The following is a 24,344-nucleotide window of genomic DNA, read 5'->3' on the forward strand; positions in this document are numbered from 1 at the left end:
CTATAAAACATCATGTATTTGGAGTGCACAATTGCACTTCCTACAAGCTAGTACAGCATGGAGAAAGCTGATTGTAAAGAGAGAGACTGCTTGGATTGCAGCATTTGTTGGCTGGAAAAATAACTATAAAAATAACAGGAAAGTTGCCAGGGCACACCTCTCTGTGCTGAATATGATTTAATATAGTTTGTAGAAATACAAAATTAATTCAGTTTATTACAGAGAAACAATTGGAGGGGCACGTTTGTTTTTTAATAGCATGAAAATACACATTTCCCCGCGGTAGCATTACTTCAGCGAAATCAGTAGGGCACAGTTTTCCACTTAGGATCATAAGTAAGTTGTGTCTTTCTGAATTTATTCTCCTTGACAAATTACATTATAAATTATAGATTTTATTTCTCAATATAGTTGGCAATAGTAAACCTTAAAAATCAGATTTAAAAATCTTTTTTCTTTTTTTTTGCAGGTTTGTCAGTACGCTTGCATGATTACGTGGTATCTTTCATAGAAAGCCCTTTTTTTCTTTTAAAGAGTTGTGCCCTACCTAGCTTGCTTGATGTCCATAGAGGTTGTTGTTATTGCTGTGAACTTCTGGATGTTGTCCACCTCTGTTTTTTCTCTGTCTTCACTTCTATTTTGCTGGCATCTTATATGAATTGTTACTTAACTCTAGCGAGAATATGAGGTTCTTTCTATAATTTCTTAACAAAAAGAAGTCACTTTTTTGTTTTGCAAGTCTACCTTGGCATTCTTTTTTCTTCATGTCATACCCTTGGTTTCTCTCAGACGCATTCTATTTCAAAAGTAGATACACGTGTCCTCCATTGCCTTCCCCACAAAGAAGGGTGATAAGTCAAATTTGTGCTTGACTCAGTTAAGTGGGTATTGAGAGAATCTCTTCACAAGAATAAAAGTGGACTAGCCATCATTAACTGTGGTTAACATATCTCTTAACTAGGTATCTCACTTCCATTTATTTTTCATCTCCGGCAGTTTCTTGCAAGAAATGCTGTAAGAATCTGATGTCAATTTTCAGATGCACCTGAAGGGAGTTTTGCACACCAGAGAAGTTTAGCAGAGGCATGAAGAACTGAAGTCATCCAAAGTTTGAGTGGTGGTGCAATAGTAAATATCTTAGTTGTTCTTTAAATTTTTTTTAATTATTCCGGTCATGACTGTTTCTGCCAATTCATAAAGGGATTAATAGCTGTCTTTCCATCCCTTTGTGGTATGTTTTACAATAATAACGGTCTCAAATTGAAAATGTACAATACACCTTGCACTCTATGAATTGTATTTTAACTTTTATCATATTTATCTTATTGAAATATTTGGTGTTTATATTGTTTATGTTAATAGCAGTTATCATTGTTCAATTTATATTGCATTTTTTCCACTTTTACATAGAAAGACATGGACATAATTTAGCTTTCTTGGAATCTATTTTACTCTTCTAAAGAAAGCTTGCAGCTTAAAATGGATTCAGAGAGTTTTATTTTGCATTTTGTTTAAAGAAAGCATTGCAGGACATAATTATAGCTATCCTACCAGGGAACTTTACTACAGAATTCAGGTTGTTCAGACACTTGGAGCTGCACTGCTCTAATGTCTAAACTGGTACTCCCTACTGGTTTCTCATTTCTGTAGTCTACAGCCTTATCCTATGCAGGAAAGTTTAGACGCTTGCTAAATACTGAAGAAAAATACACCTTTTATATGAACATATAGAGGTCGCTAGTATCTAAGTAAGTTTAACCAGATCAGTCAAGGTGGGATGGGGGGAAAGGACTCACTACATGATGCCTATGGGGAAAGATAGAATAAAACACGGAAAGAAAAGACAAGTCAGTTATATCAGCCCTGGATTAGTATTAGAGTTGCAAATAGACACAGGCATACATGGCTAGAGATGCTAAACATAACTCTGCATGTTTTTTCAGAACTGAAGTGGTGGGGGAAAGTCTTGAGATCAGTGAAGGAGAAAATTAGAAAATTACGAGACAGATTGGAGATGGTTGCTGCGAGTGTTAAGATATCTGAAATATATTATTATTCCTTAAGATGTATTTACAGTGAAGTATATAAAAGGGGAGAAAAGTTGCTTTCCTACGTTGACTGAATGAATTTCAGGTTGAGGAATAAGTACTTAAGGAAAGCAGGACAATCAAAAACAAAAAACTCTTGGGCATTTATTTATTTATTATTTTACAATTATACCTAACCAATACTCCAGACCTCACAGAAAAACAAAATGAAATGGGTCATCAATCAGAAGCATAAAAATCAACATAGAAAGCTCACTAAAGTTGATTGATGGTCTTGAAAATTGAAAATAAGCCAACAGTACACCAAGTTACTTGATATCAGGTGATAGTTGATGGCAAGTGGCACCTTTCAAAAGGGGACCTAATATATAAAATAGGTTTTAAAGAAATAACTAGAAATTTGTATTTGTCTGTTTGTATTAACACTCTAACAAAGGGATGTCTTGTGGTTTTGAAAAGCAGTGATCCTGCCTTTTGATGATTCTTGCATCAGCCTGTTCCATTGTGTGTCTGTCCTCTCCTTCCAGAAAAACCCAAATAAATCAAAACTTTTTTTTTAAGAATAGAGAGAAAGTGGAAGAAGCAGAAAGACTGCTCGATTCAACTTTACTTTTCTCTCTGACTGAAGCTACAGATTCAGCAAAGGGAACAGCTGACATCTCTAGGGTATTTTATAGAATCTGGTATTTGTTTGTTCCAAGCATGAGTATGCTTATCAAAATAGAAATCAGTATGTTTTCATGTTATTGTCCATGCTGGAAATCACAGACTACCCCCATGTTCCTCTTAGGTGACTCTAGTCCTGATTTACACAATTTAAATGTCATTACAACACTTTTCTGACAGACAGTTGGCAAAACCTAGATTTCCGTACAGCCACAGGGCTTACTTTTCAGGGGCTAGATGACTTTGTACCCTAATGCTCCATTTTTAATGGTGGTTATTTGTGATTGAACAGTGGAGAGAGGTGTTTTTTTTTTTTCTAGTACAAAGATAAGCACAATTTAAACATTTGTTAATCTTAACTAATTTGCTTTCAGCTGGTAACTTTTTGAAGTATTTGGCTTATTTTTCTTTGGGGAGAAAAAAAGCAAATATGTCTGCTAGTATTTCTTTTATTTTCTAATATTTGGATAATGGTGACTTTCTGGCATGTTATGATTTTTTTCAATAGTGTTTTCATTCTTGCCTGAGAATGCTGAATGATTTTTCCTTCATATACAAAAATGGACAGAGAATAAGGGACTGTGGGCAAATGAGGAAAAAAATGACTCTGATCCAGTATGGGATATAAATAAAAACACATCATTTGGAAGAGCTTTCATACAGTATGGATAAAAAGCTCTGATACTTTTCTGTTAGTCTGGACTACAGTGGGTCTAAAGTAAAGCCTTTCTTAGTAAGCTAAAGAAGAAGATAACCCAGTTTTTTTTTCTTTTCCTTATACCCAGCTTAACCAATCATGATTGCTCTTGGCAGACAATAGGTATCTGCAGGAATTTGGGAAGAATAAGAGGCAAGTTCAAAGCCCTTCAGCCACTGCTTGGTTACCCAAGCTATCAGGAGGGAAGGGAGAAATCCATTGCATAAATAGCTGTAGTTATTAAGCGTGATCCATGTTGTGATTTTACACTTTCCAAGCCAACACTTTGGATTTTGCTTCTGAAGTGACACAGATATTTCTACTTTCAACATTCCCACCCTTGTATCAGGGCAATTGTAATAGAGAAGAAATATACTGAATTCCAGTTTTTTGTGTAAAAGGAACATGGACATGGATTTGTGATACAGATTTGTGTGCTGAAAAAATCTCTAAAGTGCTGTGAAATGTACTTTTTAGACTGATATCTTTTGTAGTAAGGTGCTTGCAAATGAAATGGCATGTTCAGCTCTATAAGTATGTTAGGCAGTTGTTAAGGAATTTTAAAATTAGGAAGGACTGGATTGATTTCAAGTGGAAAAGGCATGTGCAATGGGGAGAGGATTAAAATGCTGCTTTTATTTATTTATTTATTTATTTTAACCCAAAGAAAAATCAGACACTTTGAATTATAAAACGGCTTGAATCTTATAGCTGGTGATTACCTCTCTCAGCAGAACTGTACTGAAAAGAGTAAATCAGTTTAAAAGGCATACATAAAAGCAAAGCAAAATCAAATTGAGGACAGGTATTAAAAGCACTTTTTTAGTTAGAAAATAATTAATGTGTAAAATAGTCTTCTAGGTAATGTTGCTGAAACAAAGACATGGGTCATTCAGTAAACAATTGGATATTGTAGAGAAAATGGAGTACTAAAAAGGGACAAGGTTCGATGAACGTAATAGCCCCGTTTTCAGGCATGCCTTTGATCTACTGTATCCTAGCAGGGCATTTGGTACTTGATACCAGCTGTTATTGCTCATAGGGAAAATAATATCCATTTCTCTTAGTTTGTCTGCATTTTAGAAGTCTGAGAGAACAACTCTGTGTTGAACTGCAGCTGAGAATGGCAATAAGCTTTGTGTATGGTAATGGCCTCAGTGAACCACATTTGCTTTTCTAATTTCATCCTTACCACTAACTCTGCAGCTCTACTAATGCAGCTCAGAAATTAAGTGAAAGGGAAAAGTGACCCAAGAGACTCAACATTTTATAAATATTTACAGAATTTTTTTGTAAATATGTCACTTTTATTTCTACCTAACTTTTGCTATGTGAAACTAGAAACAGTGGCATGAATTTAACATCAGTAATTCATGTGCTGTTTAGAACGACACTATATTTATGCTCTGGGGTTCACTTTCTTGGAATTGTCAGCATTTTCAGAGCAAAGTCATAGCACTTTCATCTGTGACTTCTGGAAAATGATGTGAAATGCCAGTACAAGTTGTAAGTAGAAAAAGGAAAAAAAATTAAATGAAAACTTTCAGGCTTCTAACTAGAAGGTTTTACTGGTGCTGACAATCATGTCAAGAGGCAGGTAGCTTACATTATGGTATGTTTGGATGATAGTATTGTGTTGGAGGTTGTTCAGGTGAAATAAGTCCATTTAGCTATAGATGCATTTCAAAAAAAAATGGGGTGGGTTGAAACACATCAAGTGAATCATATCTAATTGTCAGAGTTGCTTCTTTAATAACTAGAGTTACACCATGCCTAGATGAAAGAATTCAAGTGTAATGAAACCATGGGTTTATCATGCATATAATCAACATGCAAAAACCAGGACCAGAAATGTCCTGCCTAGTAAGAAATGAAAATATTTTTGTTGAGTGTTCTTCTAGATATGGGACTGAAGTATTCTAGTTAGAGCTGCCGTAAATTTTTCAATAGGGATTTTCCTCATCCATACTGGGATTAAAATAATAATTAGTCCAGTCAGTTAAGATCTTACTACTTTTTTTTATCTTGGCAGTATCTCCTTTTTCGTGTTCTGCATGGAATAAATAGAGAGGGTGAGAGACAAAATCTAAATTACAGTGAACTGGACTGTTCTTTTGTTATTCCAGCGAAAAGAGAGAAGATGCCAGAAATATCTTAAGTTTGTTTCTGAGTTAAAGGAAAAGCTCGTAAAGCATCAAGAATACTAATTATTCAGCATTTCTCAGACTACCACGGCCTCTGCAATATAAAAAGGAGAACCACCAGTTTGTCCAAGGTTAAACTAGAGATCTGTCCAGATAATGTACTCAGGAATGGCATACATTTATTTTTTTTCCTGTATTTTTTACATGTCCCATGCTGTTGCTGTTTTCAAGTTGATTTCTGGCTATTCAAAGAAACAGCAACAGATAATGTTTAAGACTCAAAAAATTGTAAGAGTGCTTTAAAAAAAAACCCCAAAACTGTTGGAGGACGCTTTAAAATGTTCAAAAGGCATATTTCTTCCAGACATACCTGATTGAGGGTGCTGTGTTCTCATAAATGTTTACATTAATTCTATTAGTGTGTTTGGGATTTGATGCAGCTAGAGGAAAAATTTTTTTTTTACAAGATAAGAAGGGTCGTGATGATTGGAGGCAGCAGACTAATTTTTTAATGAAAGAGACTCCTGACTGCACTCCAAGGTACAGTGAAATGTGTTTTTCAATATTTTATAGTATAAACACCATGCAGAATTTTACTGGAGCCTTAAACTTTTAGTACTTAACAGAGAGTCTGTACTATGCAGGTAGGTGGGTTATCTTTCAGTCTTTCTAGTCTTCTGAGAATACATCCAGTGGATGAAGCCTTGGGAAACACTATTGTCCTTTTAAGCTTAAAGGGTAAATGGATGATCTTATGATTAGAGCGTAGTGTTTGGAGTTGCAAACAGGCTCTTTTTGTGATTGTGCCAAAACTCCATACAGCCAACTTCTGAATTTCCAGGGTAATCAGGAGCTGGGTAATGCACATAATGCAAGCATATAGGTAATATACAAATGGAGCTATAAGAATCCTCTTTAAAAATGAATGGAGGCAGCTGTACATTGAAGGGGAGCCTGCGGTATGAGTGGCATGCACTGTGTGACATGATGGTCGTGGAAATGGCCATATCTCACTGTGCTGCTAAACACATTACAGCTCAGGACACTGGGTACTGTGAATGCAAATTTCAAGGTTCCTGTGTCAGTCTTGGGACTTGTGAGGTGACTCAATTACTTAGACTTTCAGACTGGAAGCCCTGGGAAGCTTAAAAGCAGGAATGCTGTCAAGCCCCCTGTGCTTTTTGCCTCAAGGGAATCCACATATCAAGGTCGCTCTGAGGCTGCAGGTCCTGGAAAGCTCTGTATACATCAGCTGGAAGCATCTTATGCTCAGTTCTGTGGCTTTCATTAAATCCAGACTTTTCTGTGAAAAGAGCATTTTCTAATTTTTGTCAGAATATTCTCAAACAGATGTAACTTGCAGCCTTCCCTCTTCAGCTGCACTTTGGTCTCCTCTGCCCCTGATGATATGGGTCAGTATCTCCTATGTGGGGTGATCCATTTTTCTATATATTCTTTTCTGCTGATAGTCAAAATTAGAAGCCAAAGAAATAAAGAGCTGTGAAACATAAGGGTTAATACTGTGAAGTCTGTGGGTGCAAACAGGGTTCTGTTAAAAATGAAGTGAAATTGGGTGGAGGTAGATAAAAAGAAATCTGAAATAATTGTTCTGTAGAATACTGCCTTTTCCACATAGGGAGAAATCTTTCTCTTCACTTCTGTCTGAAGAGAGAGTCAAATAGAGAATCTCATCTCTTAATTAGAAAGAAAAATACTCATCAAACACATCTCATCACTGGAAAGCTAATGATCCACAGCTGCTAGTCTGAAAGGGCAGGCTTTTTTTCTGAACAGTAGGAAGTGTTAATCATTTTGGATGAGATTTCTTTTTAAAATATACTGTAGTTTGCAAAAGAATAGGATATTCAATATTCCAACTTAAATTATTTTTTGAAGTGTTGTACACCAGGGATAGTGTCATGTGTCTCGCTGAATGATCATTTAGTGCATGTCTCTCACTAAGTGTATCAACTGATGTGATGTTGTAAATGGCCAGTTCATGCCTGTGACTCTTAAAATCTCGATGTCATGGGGGAGAAGAAAAAAATTACTCCCTTAGTCTTCTGTGTAGGAAATGGCAGCTATATTAAACTGTAACCTTTGAGACTCCCACTCCTCCCTTAAAATAGTTGGCTTGTTTCAGTAGTGATGAGGATCCTTTTTTAGACTGAGTAGAGCCATTATTTCTTTGAAAGGGATCATACCAGATACGATCCATGTTCCACTGGATGCTTTATAGGCATGGGCAGGTCCCAGAACTGACCTTTTATACCTGTTCCTGTGCTTTTTCCGACTCTGCTTTTTTTCCCTGTACTTGTTTAATGGATGGATGTGTAGCTTTCCCTCCCCTTCATGGATGAAATAAAGTTGAGGGAATAGATTCATACATACAGCTTCCCGTCTTCCCTCTCCTCCTAGCTGTAAGATCCTTTATGCATAAGAACAGAGCCCCAGGATTTTCTTGCTGTTCTGCACAAGTTTTTGGGGCTGCTATGTTTACTTAAAAGTCTTTGCCTAATACTGGGAATCTGTTTGTTTTCTCCCTTGTGTGTTTGTGTGAGTGCATTTTTCTTCTGGGGGAGATAGTGAGGCAATTTCACTTGCGGTGCTATCACTGTGCAGGTTTCACACAGCATACATCTCATTTGTGTTGCAAATACGGAGTCCTTGTTTTCTTAGTGCCTGGCTGAAACAGGTGCCTGAAAGAAGGAACCAGTTAAAATTCAGCCAGACTAGATGGAAATGAAGCTGGCAAGTCAGAAGAATCATTCAAAGGAGATGGCAGGTGTGTTGTCCACTTTTTCAAAAGCTATGGCCATACAAGTCTTAAAGAAGATTAAAGAACTTGTGTGAAATTTGGAGCTTTTCAGACTCTGTTTTTGGCACCTTTTCTGATAGCTGTCTGTCCTTTTAGATGAACAATTTTCTGTCATTATTTTCATACTCAGCAGATCACATCTAGATTACTGTGTCTGGTTTTACTCCACTCTCCCTGCCGGTATGAGAAAGTATTGAATGTTGATAAACTTGAGTGAGTTCAGCAGAGCACCACCACAGTGGTCAGGGACTGGAGCACGAGCACTATGAGGAAAGGCTGAGGGAGCTGGCTTGGTTCAACTTGGAGAAGAGATGGCTTTGGGGAGACCTAACAGCAGCCTGCCCACGCCGATGGGATGTTCCTAAGAAGAGACAGGGTCTTTATGGAGATGCACGGAGAGACAGTGAGGTTCCAAAATGTTTTCCTTATGGTGAAAATCCTGCCGTGGAAAAGGTTGCCCAGAGAGGTTGTGCGATCTCTCTTCATCCTTGGAGGTTTACAGGATGCAAATGGGCAAAGCCCTCAGCAACCTGGTCTGAATTTAGTAATGACCCTGCCGTGAGCAGGAGGTAGACTTGGAGACCTCTAAGTATCTCCTGATTGCATCTAGGTTGCTGGGGATTTTTCTCTGGAGCCATGGATTGTTTGGATATTACCTAAGATTTTCTTTACATCTTTCTAACCAAATTTAAATGGGAGCGTAAGACATACTATATGCATTGGTATTTCTCAATAGGTAGTCTCTAGAATCTCCTTCTCTGATAGTTGGATATTATTCACCAACTTTCAAAGCTCACCTCAGCATCGATGCGGGGAATTTCTGGGGTTAATTGATGCAAGGATTCTTTGTGTTTCTTTTGAGATTAAAATTTTGGTTTAGGTTGGCTGTATCAAATATACCAGATCAAATCCCTGTAGATACTGCTTTGAAAGGGGTAGTTAGCAAGCTCCTGGAAGAACTCTAGAATTCTGTGAACTGTTATTTGCTTTTTGTTCATTACCACTTGTAACAGATTTCCTTTGAAACTAAATAACCTAAAAAACAAAATTTTCTTTCAAATAAAATATTAACTGTTAACAGTGCCAGTATCCTCTTACGTATGTTACACAAACTGCTTTTTGAAGTCTTGCAGTATTCATCATGTTTGTCTTGCAGTCTCACAAGACTTCTGGATACAAAACATTTAGTTACAGAAAGCAGGGGAGGAAAGGTGGGTTAGCTGATCTTGAGACAGGAGATTACTTGCTTTTTTTTTTTTTTTTTTTTTTTTTTACATGGATGCTTGTATTTGATAAGAGCATTTCGTTTCAACTATAGACAGAAATCCTCACAGCAGAAGATTATCAAAATCCCCATTTTGTTCTTTTTCAAATTTATACCTATCTAGATGATTGGTTTTGGCAAAATGTGTCATTTTTAGTTTGTTTATTATTGGCTTTGCTTTACGTTTGCTAGTTCTGTGACATAACACCTTCATTAATTTTAGTAGGTTATAAAAACAAAAATATTCAAAAGCTTAAGTCATAGGGTTTGAATGAAAATGGCTTAGCAAGATTTCTGAAGAGTAGGTGTATATCCAGCTGTGGTAAATAGTGTAATTTACCATAATACTTTCATTTTTGACTTTTATCATATGAGAGGAAAATAAACCAAGTTATATTATGACTAGAGCTGGGTAAAATACAGGGCTTCTTGTTCATGGGGAAAATTGGATGTAAAAATGGTTTTAGTTTAAACCCATCTAAGTCCAAATATTTTTTTTCCTCTGAAAAAACAATAATTTTGTTCTAGAATCACCAGGCAATGGTATCTCCCTGGAAGTGTCTCTGCTAGACAGCTATGGACTCTGACAAATGTTTACAGCTTTCAGGTGTCAGAAGCTAGCGCTGATAGCCTAGCTATCTAGCTAGCTCCTAGCCTGACAGACCAGAGGCAGAAGTCTGTGGTATCAGGCTTTTCACAGCTCCATGACACAGAGCAGTGATGTCTGCAATGAAGATCGGTTTCTCGCTGGACCACGATCTCCTTGCTTCCAAGGGCTCAGTGCTAGAGAACGGCCCCTGGAATATTTAGCCAGCTCATGCTTGTGTCAGCCTCCAGATATGGATCAAACAGTGCTCAGGATGTTTTGAAGAAATACTACAAATTCAGCAATCAAAGTTTTCAAAGGGATGAACTTGATTGACTTCTTAGTATTCATTTTAATCCCATTTTCTATGGTTACTGTGTTACCATGATTTTATTCAAATATTTGGACTTTTTTGTGTTTTAGTATGATTTTTGAGTCTTCCGTACAAATAAATCTTTCAGATTTTCATTGTAAGGTTTACATCTTCTGTTCATCTGTGTGACATTACTAAAAAAATCAAGGTCGTTCTTTTGAACAACAAATTATTGTTATCCATAGAAATAACCCAACCTTTTCTTTATCACGTTGTGATCTTATTTTTATGCCATTTTGCATTATTTTGTCCACCTAAACGTTATTTCACTAGAGAATGATTAACGTTCCCTCTTAGGCTACACTATATCAACTTTCATTTCAGAATTAAAGTACAAAGAAATAAAAAGTGTAGCGATTGTTTTACAGAGGTAAGTGGCTGGTCAGCAAAATGGTAAAACAAGTGTTCTTGTTGCCTGCCTAAGGAGAGATGATTGGTTTAGAATTGTTTTAATTCATTGGTCTTAACTGTGCATAAGAGTTAATGTAGTGGAGTGTTGAATCACTTCTTTCTCCTCTGTCTTCTAGCTTTTTCTTTTTGTGGTTTGGAACTTTGAGCTCTACATGATACCACTGGCTTTCTTGTTGCTGTTGGCATGGAACTACTTCTTGATCATATCAGGGAAAGATAACAGGCAACATGATACAGTAAGTCTTTTCTACTTCAAGCACATACATGTCCTTTTCTTTTTTAACTAACACAGAGATAAAATTTTATAACTGAGTTTAAATATGACATCTTTTTGAAAGCATTTCAGTTCACGATGCTTGATGGACAATTTTCCCACCTGCAATTGGATTTTTCTCCAGCTGTCCAATAAATGTGTCTGTTTTTGTTGAAAATGTCATTTAAAAATATAGTAGCACATGTACTATCCTCAGAATCTGGTTTGTGTGGGAGAAGAGAGGGGAGGCTTACGGGTCAGGAGGAGACAAATTCTTTGAAAATGGTTGTATATGGCTAAGTCTGCATCACTTTTTCTTTCGTTTACTGGAGTTAAAGGTTAAAGTGATTCCAAATTGTTAACAGTTTCAAAATGTATCACATTGGATTTACCATTTTTTTCAGTATCATGTTACATTCAGTGATCTTAATAGATCTTTTCTTACTTTTCTTCTACTTTCTTCTTCCTCATTCAATGCATTTAAATAAATGCATGTAGTTGGGATATAAAGGAACAAACATTTACTAGTAACAGACATTTATTAATAATGAAAGCATAGTTCAGACTTCCAGAAGTATGCATCAAAAGTTGAAGTTTTATTCTGTGCTGTATAAATTTTATTGTATCCAGGCAGCTTAAGGGTTTTGCATGTATATTATTCTTGAGCTTTATGAATTTGATATTAGATTCAGTAGTCATATGCCAAAAGTAGTGTGCCCTCTAGGACGTTATGGTCTGGATGGATAGCTAGATGAGCAGAAAACTGTTTGGATGGTTGAGCTCCAAGGGTAGTGGTAGTGGTTAATGGATCATACTCTATCTGGAGGTTGATAACAAGTGGAGTACCACAGTGGTGTGTACTGGGACCTGTCCTGTTTAGCATCTTTATCAAGGACCTGGAGGAGGTGATGGGGTACATTGTCATGTTTGCAGATGACACCAAATGGGTACAGGACCAGCTGATATGCTCGAGGGCAGGGCTGCAGTTCAGAAAGACCTAGGCAAGCTGGAGGAATGAGCCCACAAGAACCTCATGCAATTCAACAAGGACAAATGAGAAGTCCTGCACTTGGAGAGAAATAACCCCTCTGAATGATACAATCTGGAGACTGACTGTCTGGGCAGCAGCTCTGCTGAAAGGGAGCTGGACATCTTGATAGGAAGGTGAACAAGAGCCAAGTGTGCCCTGGCAGCAAAGAGCACCAACAGCATCCCAAGCTTCATTAATAATATCCCCAGCATGCATCCCCAGCTGCATAGCCAGTGGATTGAGGGGAATGATTACTCCCCTTTACTCAGCACTTGTTAGACTGCATCTAGAGTAATGTCTAGTTTTGGGAACCCTGGTTCAGGATGGATGTTGATTAACTTGAATGAGTTCTGTGGAGGGCCACCAAGATGGTCAAGGGGGCTGAAGCACTTGTCCTTTGAGGAGAAGCTGAGGGAACTGGTCTTGAAGAAGCCTGGAGAAGAGAAGGCTTTTGCGGGGGGATCTAATAGCAGGCTGCCACTACATACAGGAAGGTTGTCGTGCTGGGATGACAAGAGACAACGGGCATAACTTGAAAAAAGAGATGTTCAGATGGATATATAAGGAGACCCTTTTTTGCCATAAGGACAGACAGGCAGAGGAACAGGTTGCCCAGAGAGGCTGTGCAATCTCCGTTCTTGGAGGTTGTCAGGACCCAGCTGGATAAAGTCCAGAGCAACCTGGTCTGACCTCATGGCTGACCCTGCTTTGGGCAGGTGGTTGGTTTAGAGAGCTTTGGAGGTCGCTTCCAGCCTGAATGATTCTATGACCCTAATGTCCAGCAACTTCAACTACTAGTGACTAGTGGAACTGATGTAACTCTGATCTTGGCACTGGTGTTACCTGTCCACGTTGCTAAGATTCTTGTAACTCCTAGAATCATCTAAAATTAAGGATGAGGAAGCTAGAGTTATTCCCAAAGGTAAACCCCAAAGGTTGTTACATTCATGGGGAAAAGTCTAGGATTTGCAATCAAGATTTACAAGATGCATTTCTTAAATCATAGCCTTTTGCCTCTAGCTGCCTGAAGCTCTTGAAGTTTTTCAACCTGAGGGTTTTGTGGGTAACTGAAATCCGTCATGAAAGGTGAGATTTCACTTGTGAGCTGCGGTGTACTTCATTTCTCTCTAAAATACCACCTGCATGTAAAGATTAGTTGGGTCAGGCAACTTTTCTAACAAAATAATGAAGATATTGATGGGCTGTCTGATGAGGACACTAAATGCTGCTCTAAAAAAGTTTCCCTTACTAAGATTGTTTCAGACCAAGTTCAATACAGCTTTTATCAACCAGTAGAGTTCTTCCCTAATTTTTTGTATTTGCGCTACTAGTTGCACTTTTTTGGTTTATAAGAAGTTGGGACCTCATTTTTAATGAATTGAGCTTAGTTACCTCATTCTTAATGAATTGAACTTGGTTATCATCATGGTTAGCATCTGTCTATTGTGATGTAATCTGCAGACTTGCTGGATGTTTTTCTAATTAACTTGCAAATCTTAGGTAATATCACAAGTCCTTAGCTCAGGTCATTAACACAGTATCATTAGATTAGGAGTCGTTTAGAATATTTCTGTTTTCTACTGTGGAGTGTAAATATTAACTAAATTAATTAAGCAGTGTTTTCTAGTGGCTAGAGATTGCCTTAGAATTCAGATGATCTAGATTCTATTCCCAGGTCTCCAGAGATTTCTCGAGTGCCTCAATAAAATCATTGACTACTTATCTTAAGTTAGGAATATCATCTATTTTTGACGTTGCTTTGAAATCTCCAAGTTAATGACGAGACAAAAAGATAAGTATCTTTGTGTTTCCTTTTTTTGTTTTTGTTTTTACTCAATTAACATGAGACAAATGTATTTATAAACTGTATGCACTTTGGACTTGCCTTATGAGTATGGAAAATACTTAGATTTCCAATCTCAAAAAGTAGTTTGGAAGAGTTCTTTTCCATTGTGATAACCATACTAGATAATAATATCAATTGTCTAATCAATTGAAGCATTAGAGACTGCACTCTTTTACAGATCAACAAAATCATTCACTAGGTTTCTATGTGGATATGACAGACAAACCAGTCTTAACTCCTCCTTATTTGAATATCTTTACAACCAAGGCAGCATTTGCTTTGTCCTCTCAGGAATCAGATCCTTTGAAGTATTTTGGAACTTACTTTCTTGTGGAATAATGTGAAATTGTCTGAGCTATTCAGTCATAACATGAGCTACCCCTGCTCGTTTAAGCACGAGGATGATTACTCTGCCACTTACTCTGACTCATAATAAGTTACGTGTTCAATTTCTTACTTGGAATAAAAGTGAAATGAGGTTGGGACAAGGGGGAGTGTCCTTAGTTGTGGGAGATAAGTCTACTGGAAAAGCCTAGAGCGAGGTGAAGCAGCATACAAGGCATTATTTCTTTCAAGGATTCAGTTGGACCTTCTTTGTACAATTGATTATCATCACGGTTTTAGTCATACACTGGCACAAAATTAGAAGTGTTGGATTCCCTATCTTTTATACATTGAGATCAAGATTTCTTGTCTTTCTGAAAGTTGTGCTTTTATCACATACTCTTGCATTAAATATTGGGATAACTGGATGAGATTTCATGGCCTGTGATAGGAAGTGTAGGAGGAGCAAGCTAGATGCAGATTTAGTGGACTTTCCTTTGAATGAATCTGTGAGAATTCAGAACTGATCTAAAATGAATGAACTTCTGGCATTGAGTCATGTGATAGGAATAGAAAATCACAGAATGAGTATTTTATTTCAATACTGAGCAAGGAACTTGGGTAAAATAACTAAAATGGCATTCTTAACACTTTCCCCTGGGTTTTGCAGAACATTTGCAGAACGTTTTTGCCTGAAGCTTACTTAACTATTTTCTCTGTGGATGTTTGCTTCACTTAAAGAAATACTGCCTATATCCTTATAACGTACTTCGTATGTGCATATATGTATTACCTATAATACATAAATGTATTTCTTTATAACAGTACTTCTAGATGTCTGACCTAATGAAATAATAATCTCCACCAAGAGTGGAGATTTCAGATGATACAAAGCTGGGAGCAGTGGCAGATAGATCAGATGGTTGTGTTGCTGTTTGAAGGGATCTCAACAGGCTGCAGGAATGAACTGACAGGAATTTCATAAAGTTCGATCAAAGGAAATGGCAAGTTCTGCACCTGGGGAGGAATAACCCCTTGCACCATTACAGGCTGGGGGCTGACTGGCTGGAAAACACCTTAGCAGAAAAGGCTCTAGAGGTCCTGGTGGACAACAGATTGAACGTGAACATTGATCAGTGTGCCCTTGCAGCTAAGAAGTCCAACAGCATCCTGGGCTGCATGAGGAAGAGTGTGGCCAGCAGATCAAGGGAGAGGTGAACCTTCTCCTCTGCTCAGCACTGGTGAGACACATCTAGAATGCTGAGCCCGGTCCTGGGCTCCCCAGTACAGCAAAGACATGGATGTACTGACTTAAGTCCAGCAAAGGGCCACAAAAGTGATTAAGAGATTGGAGTATCTGTAATACGAGGAGAGGCTGAGAGAGCTGGGACTGTTCATACTGGAGAAAGAGAAGACTTGGGGTGGGGCAGTGGTGGGGGTAATCTTATAAATCTGTATAAATACCTCATGGTGTGAACAAGATGAAGCCAGACTCTTCCCCGTGGTGCCCATGGAGAGGGCAAGAGACAATGGGCACAAATTGAAATGCAGGGCATTAAGAGAAACCTTTTTTACTGTGAGGGTGGTCAAACACTGGAACAGGTTGCCTAGGGATGTTGTGGAGTCTCTGTCCTTGGAGATACTCAGACCCTGACTGGACATGGTCCTGAACAACCTGCTCTAGCTGCCCCTGCTTTGAGCAGGTGGGTTGGACTAGATGATCTCCAGGGGCCCCTTCCAAGCTTAACCGTTCTGTGATTCTGTCAAATGAGAATCTGGGACTCCTGAACAATTAGCAGTTTGTTCATCATCTCTTGAGTATGGTCACATCGACTGAGCAAGGCACTTATAATGAGGTGTTGTCTCTGTACCTCTTAGAGAAATTGCGTGTAAACTATTAAGATATTTGATTTTTATCTCCTTCTTTCACGGATGTTTGATGAGGACACTCATGAGCTGCTCTTGAGGAAATTTTTCATGCTTGTGTCCTTCTACCAAGTATGTTATCAAAAGCTTCCGAGTTTGAGGGAAAAATACATCATCTCTTCTTGGGTCTTTCACAGAGAACCAAGAAACAGCAAGAAATAGAGGGCTGACCAGAATTTCTTTTTCACTTCCTTGGTCGTAATTTTTGCTATGAAATTGGAAAATTTCTTCTGCATGTAGCTAAGAAGGCTAGGAGTTGGGAGTGAGCAACAGAAATGGGAAAGCAGGAAAGAGTTCACACCTCCTTGGACATAGTGTTTCTAGACCTGTTGGGGAGTTTTTTCAGGAGCAAACCTTTAGAAAAATGTTAGGGGCCAGAAAAGCTTGTGGTATAGTTTTAAAAGTAGAATGAAATAGGAGGCATTTCTGAAAACATGCTATGTGGGAGACTTGAATCTGTAAGATAATACAGTCATCAAAATGTGCATATCAAACCTTACCGTATTGGTGGGACCCTTAATGTTGCAGTTAAGAAAAATCTTGCTTCATGGCAGGAACCGTTATCCTTTCCTCTCTTTCTTATGCTTTCTGTACTGGAGCCATCTATATGTTTAGTTTGTAGCTGTGTCTCTGTAAAATTCGGCCTAGTGGAGGCTGTGGAGAAAAATCTTCTGAAACAGCCCAGTCAATTCTGTAGCTGCTGTGCGAGTTCATCCAGCTGGGTGGGACCTTGCAGTGTTACACTGGAGCTGCACTTTTTTTGAGCAAAAGCTTGGCTGAGGAGGGGAAGTGGTAGTTGTGTCTCTTATCTGTATTCATCTCCCTGAATTATTTTCCTGCTTATTCCTGCTAAAATTTCTGTTTGCTGAAGCCTGTGTGATCCTGGCCTGAATATCAGTAAATTCTGTTTGCAGATACTAATCCTACTCTCTTTTTGGTCTATTGTTTGTCAGGGCTTTTTCAAGCAATTTAAAATCTAATAGAAGGACATTGCACATGCTTGGAGTTAAGTATGAATGGTCTTCTGCCATATATACCCCTATGGAGAAGACGTGTAATCACTTCAGTTCACATCCTTCATTTATAGTTAATACTTAGAGCATTTAAGGAAATATTAAATAGCTAATTTCCTCTTGAAGTTTCAAGTTGCACATGTCATTGCATAGAAAATGATGGTGAGCAGCTGGGAGTTAATGTGCCATATACAAATTCTTATGAGTCCGTATAATAGAGTATATACACATATTATTAATCTTGTAAGAGTGATATCAAATGGTACAATGTCTTTTAATTTCACTGGAGATTTTTTGCAAAATAGGCTTTGACTTAAATTTCTAGAATATATGTTTCCATTAAAAGGTAGAGCTGGACACATTTAGAATTAAAGTTTGAGAATAGAAGAAAAAACTTTTCTAAAAGAGCGGAAGAGAAAGAAAGATGCCTATGAATATCTCCATCTCTTTGGATTCCCTCTTTCCTCAAGAAAGGGTGGCAGGTGTGACAAGAGCTTGAGTTGGTAGTGTAACCCCCTAGGTTAGGTGGTAGGTTGTAACTAGAAGGGCTTTTGTGATTGCAGTCCAAGTCATTTCCCACTGGGGGCAAGGTGGCAGTGTTGTTGCTGCTTCTGTTCAAGGTAGGGAGTGCTGCTTTGCTGTACAGTCTGTGCAGTACATAAACAAACCCCACTAAGAAAATGCGTGACTCTAACCACCTGTTCTGCAAACTACCAAGCAAATAAACAAGGCACTGTTGCTTTTGCTGTGTATGCATTACCGTCTCAAAGCATGGAAGCAGGGGTCCGTAAGCCCTTGGTTTGAAAGGGTTTCCACAGACAGAATATGGGAAAAACGCCAAATGTTTCAGATCTATTGCCCATGCTGTACAGATTTGTTTTGTGTACTTGTTCTTGAAGTCCAGTGTCTTTTCTGCTAGGGAGTCAGCAGTGATTTCTAGCTGTGGACTAAATTTTCACTATGAATTTGTGGCAAAAATAAATGTTATTGTTCTCCTGTTCTAGCCAGAGAGAGACTGGAATACGTCCTTTGCCCAAGATTTCATAAAAGAGGGTTGTTAGATTGGGAATATCACCTTGGCTTCCAGTTTTGGGCATACTTTGCCGACAAGTTTTGCCTTCAATAAAAAGCAACAGCAAAGTAGCAACACAATTTCCAAAACTAAGTGCTTGAGAAATGAGTTGCCCATAAAACAATATATAAAACTAATTTAATGTATTATACCTCTGAAAGTAAGGAAAACATAGTTGCTTTAATAGAACGATTTCCAACATTATACAGCGAGAGTTTTACCATGTAGTCGCCAACCACTGCTCGCTAGCCTTGTGCGCTCGGCTCTACCTCGGAATAGAAAGTGACGCTCGTTCTGTTTCTGCTCGAGCCAGATGGCGTTCAGCACGCTGCTCCGAGCTGTGCGAGAAAGTGCGCGAGGTTCCCTTAAAGCAGGCAGCCTGCCTTACTTTCACCAAATTAATCAGAATTGCAAACATGCTCTCTGTTTGTTATCCTTAGTAAAATAAGTTAGAAAGGCTTTTGTGAACAGGTCTTCACCTAACTACGCGATCAGCCTGGGTGCTGTCAGAACGCAAAGACCACAGGCGCAACGTGTGCCGGGGTATTAAGCAGTCTGCTGAGAACCACTGCTGTCCTCCTACAGCTGTTTGCTCTTTCTATACTCTCCATATAGTGAGGGAGGGAAAGCACACCAGACTGCCCCACTATGGGACAGGGGCTTTTTTTAATAACTCAGGAAGAGACATGAAAATGTCAGTTTAATCAAGCATTTAAATTTTATTAATCAAGTCTAATTTTTATGAGAGCAAATAATCGCTGAAGCTGGACAAATTTGCTCTAGATTGCATCAGAAACATAATTTTAATATTTAATGGCCTGCTGAATTTAAATGGAGAATTATCTTTATGAAACATGCTCTTCATAATTTGCCATTAAATGAGAAATGAACAAATCAACATAAATCTTACATAAAGGTTATTTAACTAAATGTTGGTACTATAAATATTTTAAATGCGTTATGCGCTAATTTAACAGTCTCACAGTACACTATATAAAGATATAAGTTGGGCAGGAAGCATTTCTCTTCTGCAACGTAATAGAATGTAATACTGCAACTGGCTATTTGTGGTGCTACAGTTAGAGACTGTCGGTGCTACAATTATAATCCACTGCTTCGGAGGTTTATATATGGTGTCAGGATATACATTAACTCCTTGCTAAAACTTTACCCAGCTGTTCCCATGCCAATAGCATAAAAAAAATACACTACAGAATGAGAATATTCTAGCTAGATTTAGTCACTTGAAGACAAAACACCAGAACCAAAATCCTATCCTAGACATTTGCAGCATTAAAAAGTTGATTTTTCTCTATCATAAACAATTTTTTTAATTTAAGTTTTGCCACACTTTTTCAAATAAATTCTTGCAATACTGTGAGTATCTAAAATGAAATTGTAATTCACCACACATAGAGGCATTTTTTCCATGAGACAAACTTTTTTTGTATTTGCATCGAGATTTACATGGCAGAAGATTGATTTGACAAGGTTGCAGTGACTATATAAATAATCAATATTTTATAAACTGAGATCAGTTTAGTTTGGAGCAGAAAAATCTCGTAGTCCTGTGGTTATTTTATTCAGCTTTGATTTGGTTTTATTTTGCTTTAGAATGTTTTAATTCAGGCTAGACTAATGATTTTAGAGTTACGTTGCAATGTTCATATATTTATCAAAATGTATCAGTACTTGATTTAAAAAAAACACAATAATATATGTATTAGATACATTATCACATAACATACACAAAAGCCTTTTTCTAATGAAAAGCTTGTCAGCCCCTACTTTGGGGGGATTTGGTCACACTCACAAACTTAAAATTATTTGGATAAATGCTGTTTTATATGAGAAATGTATTTGGCCTTCTAAAATCTTAAAAGTAGCTAAAGACAATAATCACAATGAAAACAAGGAGTTGTCTGTTTATACTGTTGACATACATAGTAAGCTATTTATCATGAGATTTTGCCTAAGAATTCTAGTTGACAATTTTGTGAAGGTGTTGCTTTTTCAAATTCCTGCATAATAGTAAAATTTCTCTCAATACTTAGCCAAGCAAAGAATATTTTTTTTTGCTCTGCTGAATTAAAAATCAAGCATTCGAATGCCAGAAAAATCTCTTATAAAATTTTCAAGAAGAATCTACAGTACCTATTGAAGCCTTTAGATGGAGACATACTTCAAATAAACACCTAATATTCAGTTCACAGTGCATTGTGTAAATCCAAGAAAGAGCTAAAATAATCGAGAACCAAATATTGAAAGAAATACTGTGGAAAATCCTTCTACTTAGGCCATTTTTTTGTTAAAAATGACTTAGTCTTAACTACATTAGCAACTGAATTTTGTGGGCATATAAAGCTGACAACAGGAAAAAGGTTACGTGTTCTTGTATAATAAACTGTATTTACTGCCCATGCATGTTGCCAAGAAATGTATTATACTGCAAATAAAAATTCTGTTGTTGATATTACAGAACTACATGTAATCAGTAGCATGCATCAAAAAGCATCTGATAGCCATATTAAAGTCTCATTTCCTATTAAGAATCAGACTAAATTACAGCATAAGCACTTTCCAGAAAAAGCTAACAAAATGCATTCTGTAAGAAGAAATAATTGTATTTGAGTGTCTCTAAAAATCAGGAAGTATTTTAGCAGTAAAGTACTAATGCTTTTCTTTTTAGTCTGCTGTCTTTCGTACTGCAGTATATTCAACCTTACTGGCAAGCTTATCGTGCTAATTATTATTACATCTAGTGGTTCAGTTATCTTGATGATCACTGCAGATGAAATACTCCAAGGTCAAAACATTAATAGTATAAATCCGGATCAGCTGTATTCCAGATATACTACACTATTAAATCAGAATCTGTTCATATGATTTTTATTTTTCTTATATATATGATATTAAAGAGGTGGACATTTTAATTAGGTTGTAGCTTGCGTATAGTTTCTCAGCAATTCTGCGAAAGAAGCAAGTGTCATGTTGTGAAAATGACCACAAAACCACTGTTATAACAGCCTTATTGACAACAGAAGTCTTTGCTTCATCTTGAACACTTTGAAATGAACTGAAAGTGCCTGAGTGGTTTTAGTCATCCTTCTTAATCCACACACATTGCATAATTTTATATTACATTTACACATAAACACTGTAAATTGAGTGACATACAAACATATGGTACAGTTTATGTCCAGACAAAATGAGTTAAATGAAATCCAAACAGTCCTGAACAGTGCAATTCTAACCACATTCTTTACATTTCTAATATGTATTTAAATCGGACCCAAATCTCATTCTCTCTTTTATTTCACTAGAGCTTCTGGATGTTAAAATCTTTATGTGAAAATATAAATATCTACAGAGTTTAACTCTGTAGCATGTGTTATAGTATAGAAAGTATTTTCTTTTGTTTTTCATTGGAAACCATCTATTTTTGAAGGACTAAATCTTGTAAAATATAAGCAAATCTAGAGAAGCCATAATGATGGGGGTTGTTGTTACGCACATTACAAAACTGAGTCATTAATAAAAATATTTAAAATTTTTTTTAAAAATGTACCAAGATAACAGTTATTTGGCATATCTGCAGTGTGGTAGTGCCTCTCCCTTAATTTTTTGTTTATTTTGCCTATTAGTGCAAAACAGAAATCTGGTATGGTTAACATATAAAGACATCAAAATATATTCTGAGCAGGCATTTGTTGGATAAGCCAAAGAAATTATAACAGAAGACAATTCATGAAGTGAGTTGGTGATTGCACATTATGTATCAGAAACAGCAGGCTGATACTCAGTAAGAGAGAAGGTTATTTCGTTAAAAATGCTGTTAAGTGCCAATGTCTTGTTTTTGCATGGAGCGTTTAGATTCAGGATGTATTTTAAAATCATATACAGTCATGTAATTTTGATTTAAGATGCTGGTAAATAACTAGAATCCAACCAAATTTTGCAGATGTTGATGTTTGAGGTCAAAATGAATTATTTTCTTGAAAATTCTATTTTGTAATACATCATTTATAAATAGCTAGTCACTAGATCACTTTTAGAATGAATACAAGTTGCAATTAATTGTCAACTTATTAGCAGGACTGCATTCTGGTCCACAGATACTTGGTTTTCTCCATCATACAAAGATGCTGGTTATGCAGCTTCTGGTGATCTGATTTACCATCACTGTATGTAGTTGCTTCTGCTACAGAACAATCGCTTCAGTAATATGTATGAATTATACAATATTTATAGACAGAGTTCTTTTGCCTCAGAGAAGGTGGAGATGGGTCAAGAACAATGGCAGTATGTGCAAATTAGAGAGTGGGCTGTTTCTGATTGATTAGTTTTTAATAGGACTATTTTGCACAGAGAGGATGTTATTTTGCAACATTTGAACATCATCTGCTTACTATTTGGCCATGAGGTAGCTGACATGCCATATTTGAGGCCGTCTACATGTGTTTTTTGAAATGTCATCTGTATTAGTATTACATTCAAGGAACAGTACCAAGAATCAGGTTCTTTCAAGACCTTCCACCAGTATGCGGCATGTAAGTCTGTGACAAGTGACATTACAGAAGGTCGTGTCACTTTTAACTGCTTGCATTAGATCTTTCTGATTTCCCCAGTGCCCTTCCTTTGTTTGATTAATACTACTTGATTTCAAGCAAGGTATCAGAAGGCATAATTTAGAGTGAGTATTCTGTAGGCAATCTAAGATTTTTGCCATAGAACTTTTAATAAAATAACTCCAAGGTTTCATTGTATCTTGTGCTTTTTCCTGTTTTCTCCCTCTCTCCCCCCTCCCTGCCTCCTTCCCTCCCTTTCTTCCCCCCCCCACCACTGAAAAGATATAATGTTGATGTAGAGATCTGAATAACTGTACTATCTACGTTGCTTCAAACTGAAACAGCACACGTGCAGTTTCTTTAAAAAGCTGCAAGCCAGAACCACAGAAAAATAATTCATTGTGGGCTTTTGTTGCTACAGTATTCTAAGTACAATGTTCAACTCAAATCTGTTGCTCAGATTCCCTGTACCTATCTTGTAAACCCTTGCTTTGTTCTTCTGCAAAAATAGATTGTACTTCAGTGGCTTCAGCATACCAGTTCTTCATACAGTATATGACTATAAAGCATCTGTTGTCCTTGTTTCAAAGTCCTGAAGAAACTTGGTCTTGGTGGTTTAATCAATTGTATTATTGTATCATTATTGTCTGAACAGTATTTGTTTTTAATTCTTACTCTTGAATTTCAAGACGAGTGAAAGCATGGACTGTACTCTAAAGAACAGTTTTAACATCTTGGACATGAGAATAGTTCCACTACATTTTGTTTTGCTACAGTAATTGAATTTGGATTTCTTCTCCAGACAGTTTGATACTCTAAAGCTTAATGAGATTGATGATACAACTAACCTAGAACAAGCGCGTAGATAGGTAGTGGCTTTTGAATTTAAAAAATGGAATGGAGAAGTTGAAAATCTGGTCTCAGTCCTTGGCTTCAAGGGATTTCAAAGGACTTTTTGTGTCCTTTGAACAAGTTAACATTTTGCCACTCTGTAAAAGCCTGTGAAATAGTTTGAAATCATTAGATGAGGGGGAAAAAAAGTGCAAGTTAGAAGTATTATTAGCCAGATAATTTAGAATGGGTATTGTCGTGTAAGTGATTTCAGTGAGGTGCCATCATTTGCAACAATTTTTAGAGGTTTCCAATTCATCTAATTGTCTCCATGCTAACTTTAGCACTAATGTGAGATAAGCATTCTGCTGTTCAATCCTGTCAAGACTAGGAATTTCTGGATGTGCATAGAAGAGATCTTTAAATGTCTGAGGAATATTAATGTTGAAAAGTAAAAGACCTGTTGAGTTTAGT

At 37.1% G+C, this 24,344-nt stretch overlaps 1 protein-coding gene across 4 annotated transcripts in view; it reads left to right on the top strand.

Annotated features, from left to right (window-relative positions):
- LOC112980278 (multiple C2 and transmembrane domain-containing protein 1) overlaps window positions 1–24,344 on the top strand; it is a 286,913-nt gene that overhangs the window by 220,178 nt on the left and 42,391 nt on the right. For all 4 annotated transcript variants that reach the window (XM_064499933.1, XM_064499935.1, XM_064499934.1 and 1 more), the window contains one exon: window positions 11,124–11,243. In XM_064499933.1, the coding sequence (XP_064356003.1) occupies window positions 11,124–11,243 (120 nt within the window). The remainder of the gene's footprint in view (window positions 1–11,123; window positions 11,244–24,344) is intronic.

Source organism: Dromaius novaehollandiae, chromosome W, assembly GCF_036370855.1.
Source record: "Dromaius novaehollandiae isolate bDroNov1 chromosome W, bDroNov1.hap1, whole genome shotgun sequence".
NCBI classification, from domain to species: domain Eukaryota; kingdom Metazoa; phylum Chordata; class Aves; order Casuariiformes; family Dromaiidae; genus Dromaius; species Dromaius novaehollandiae.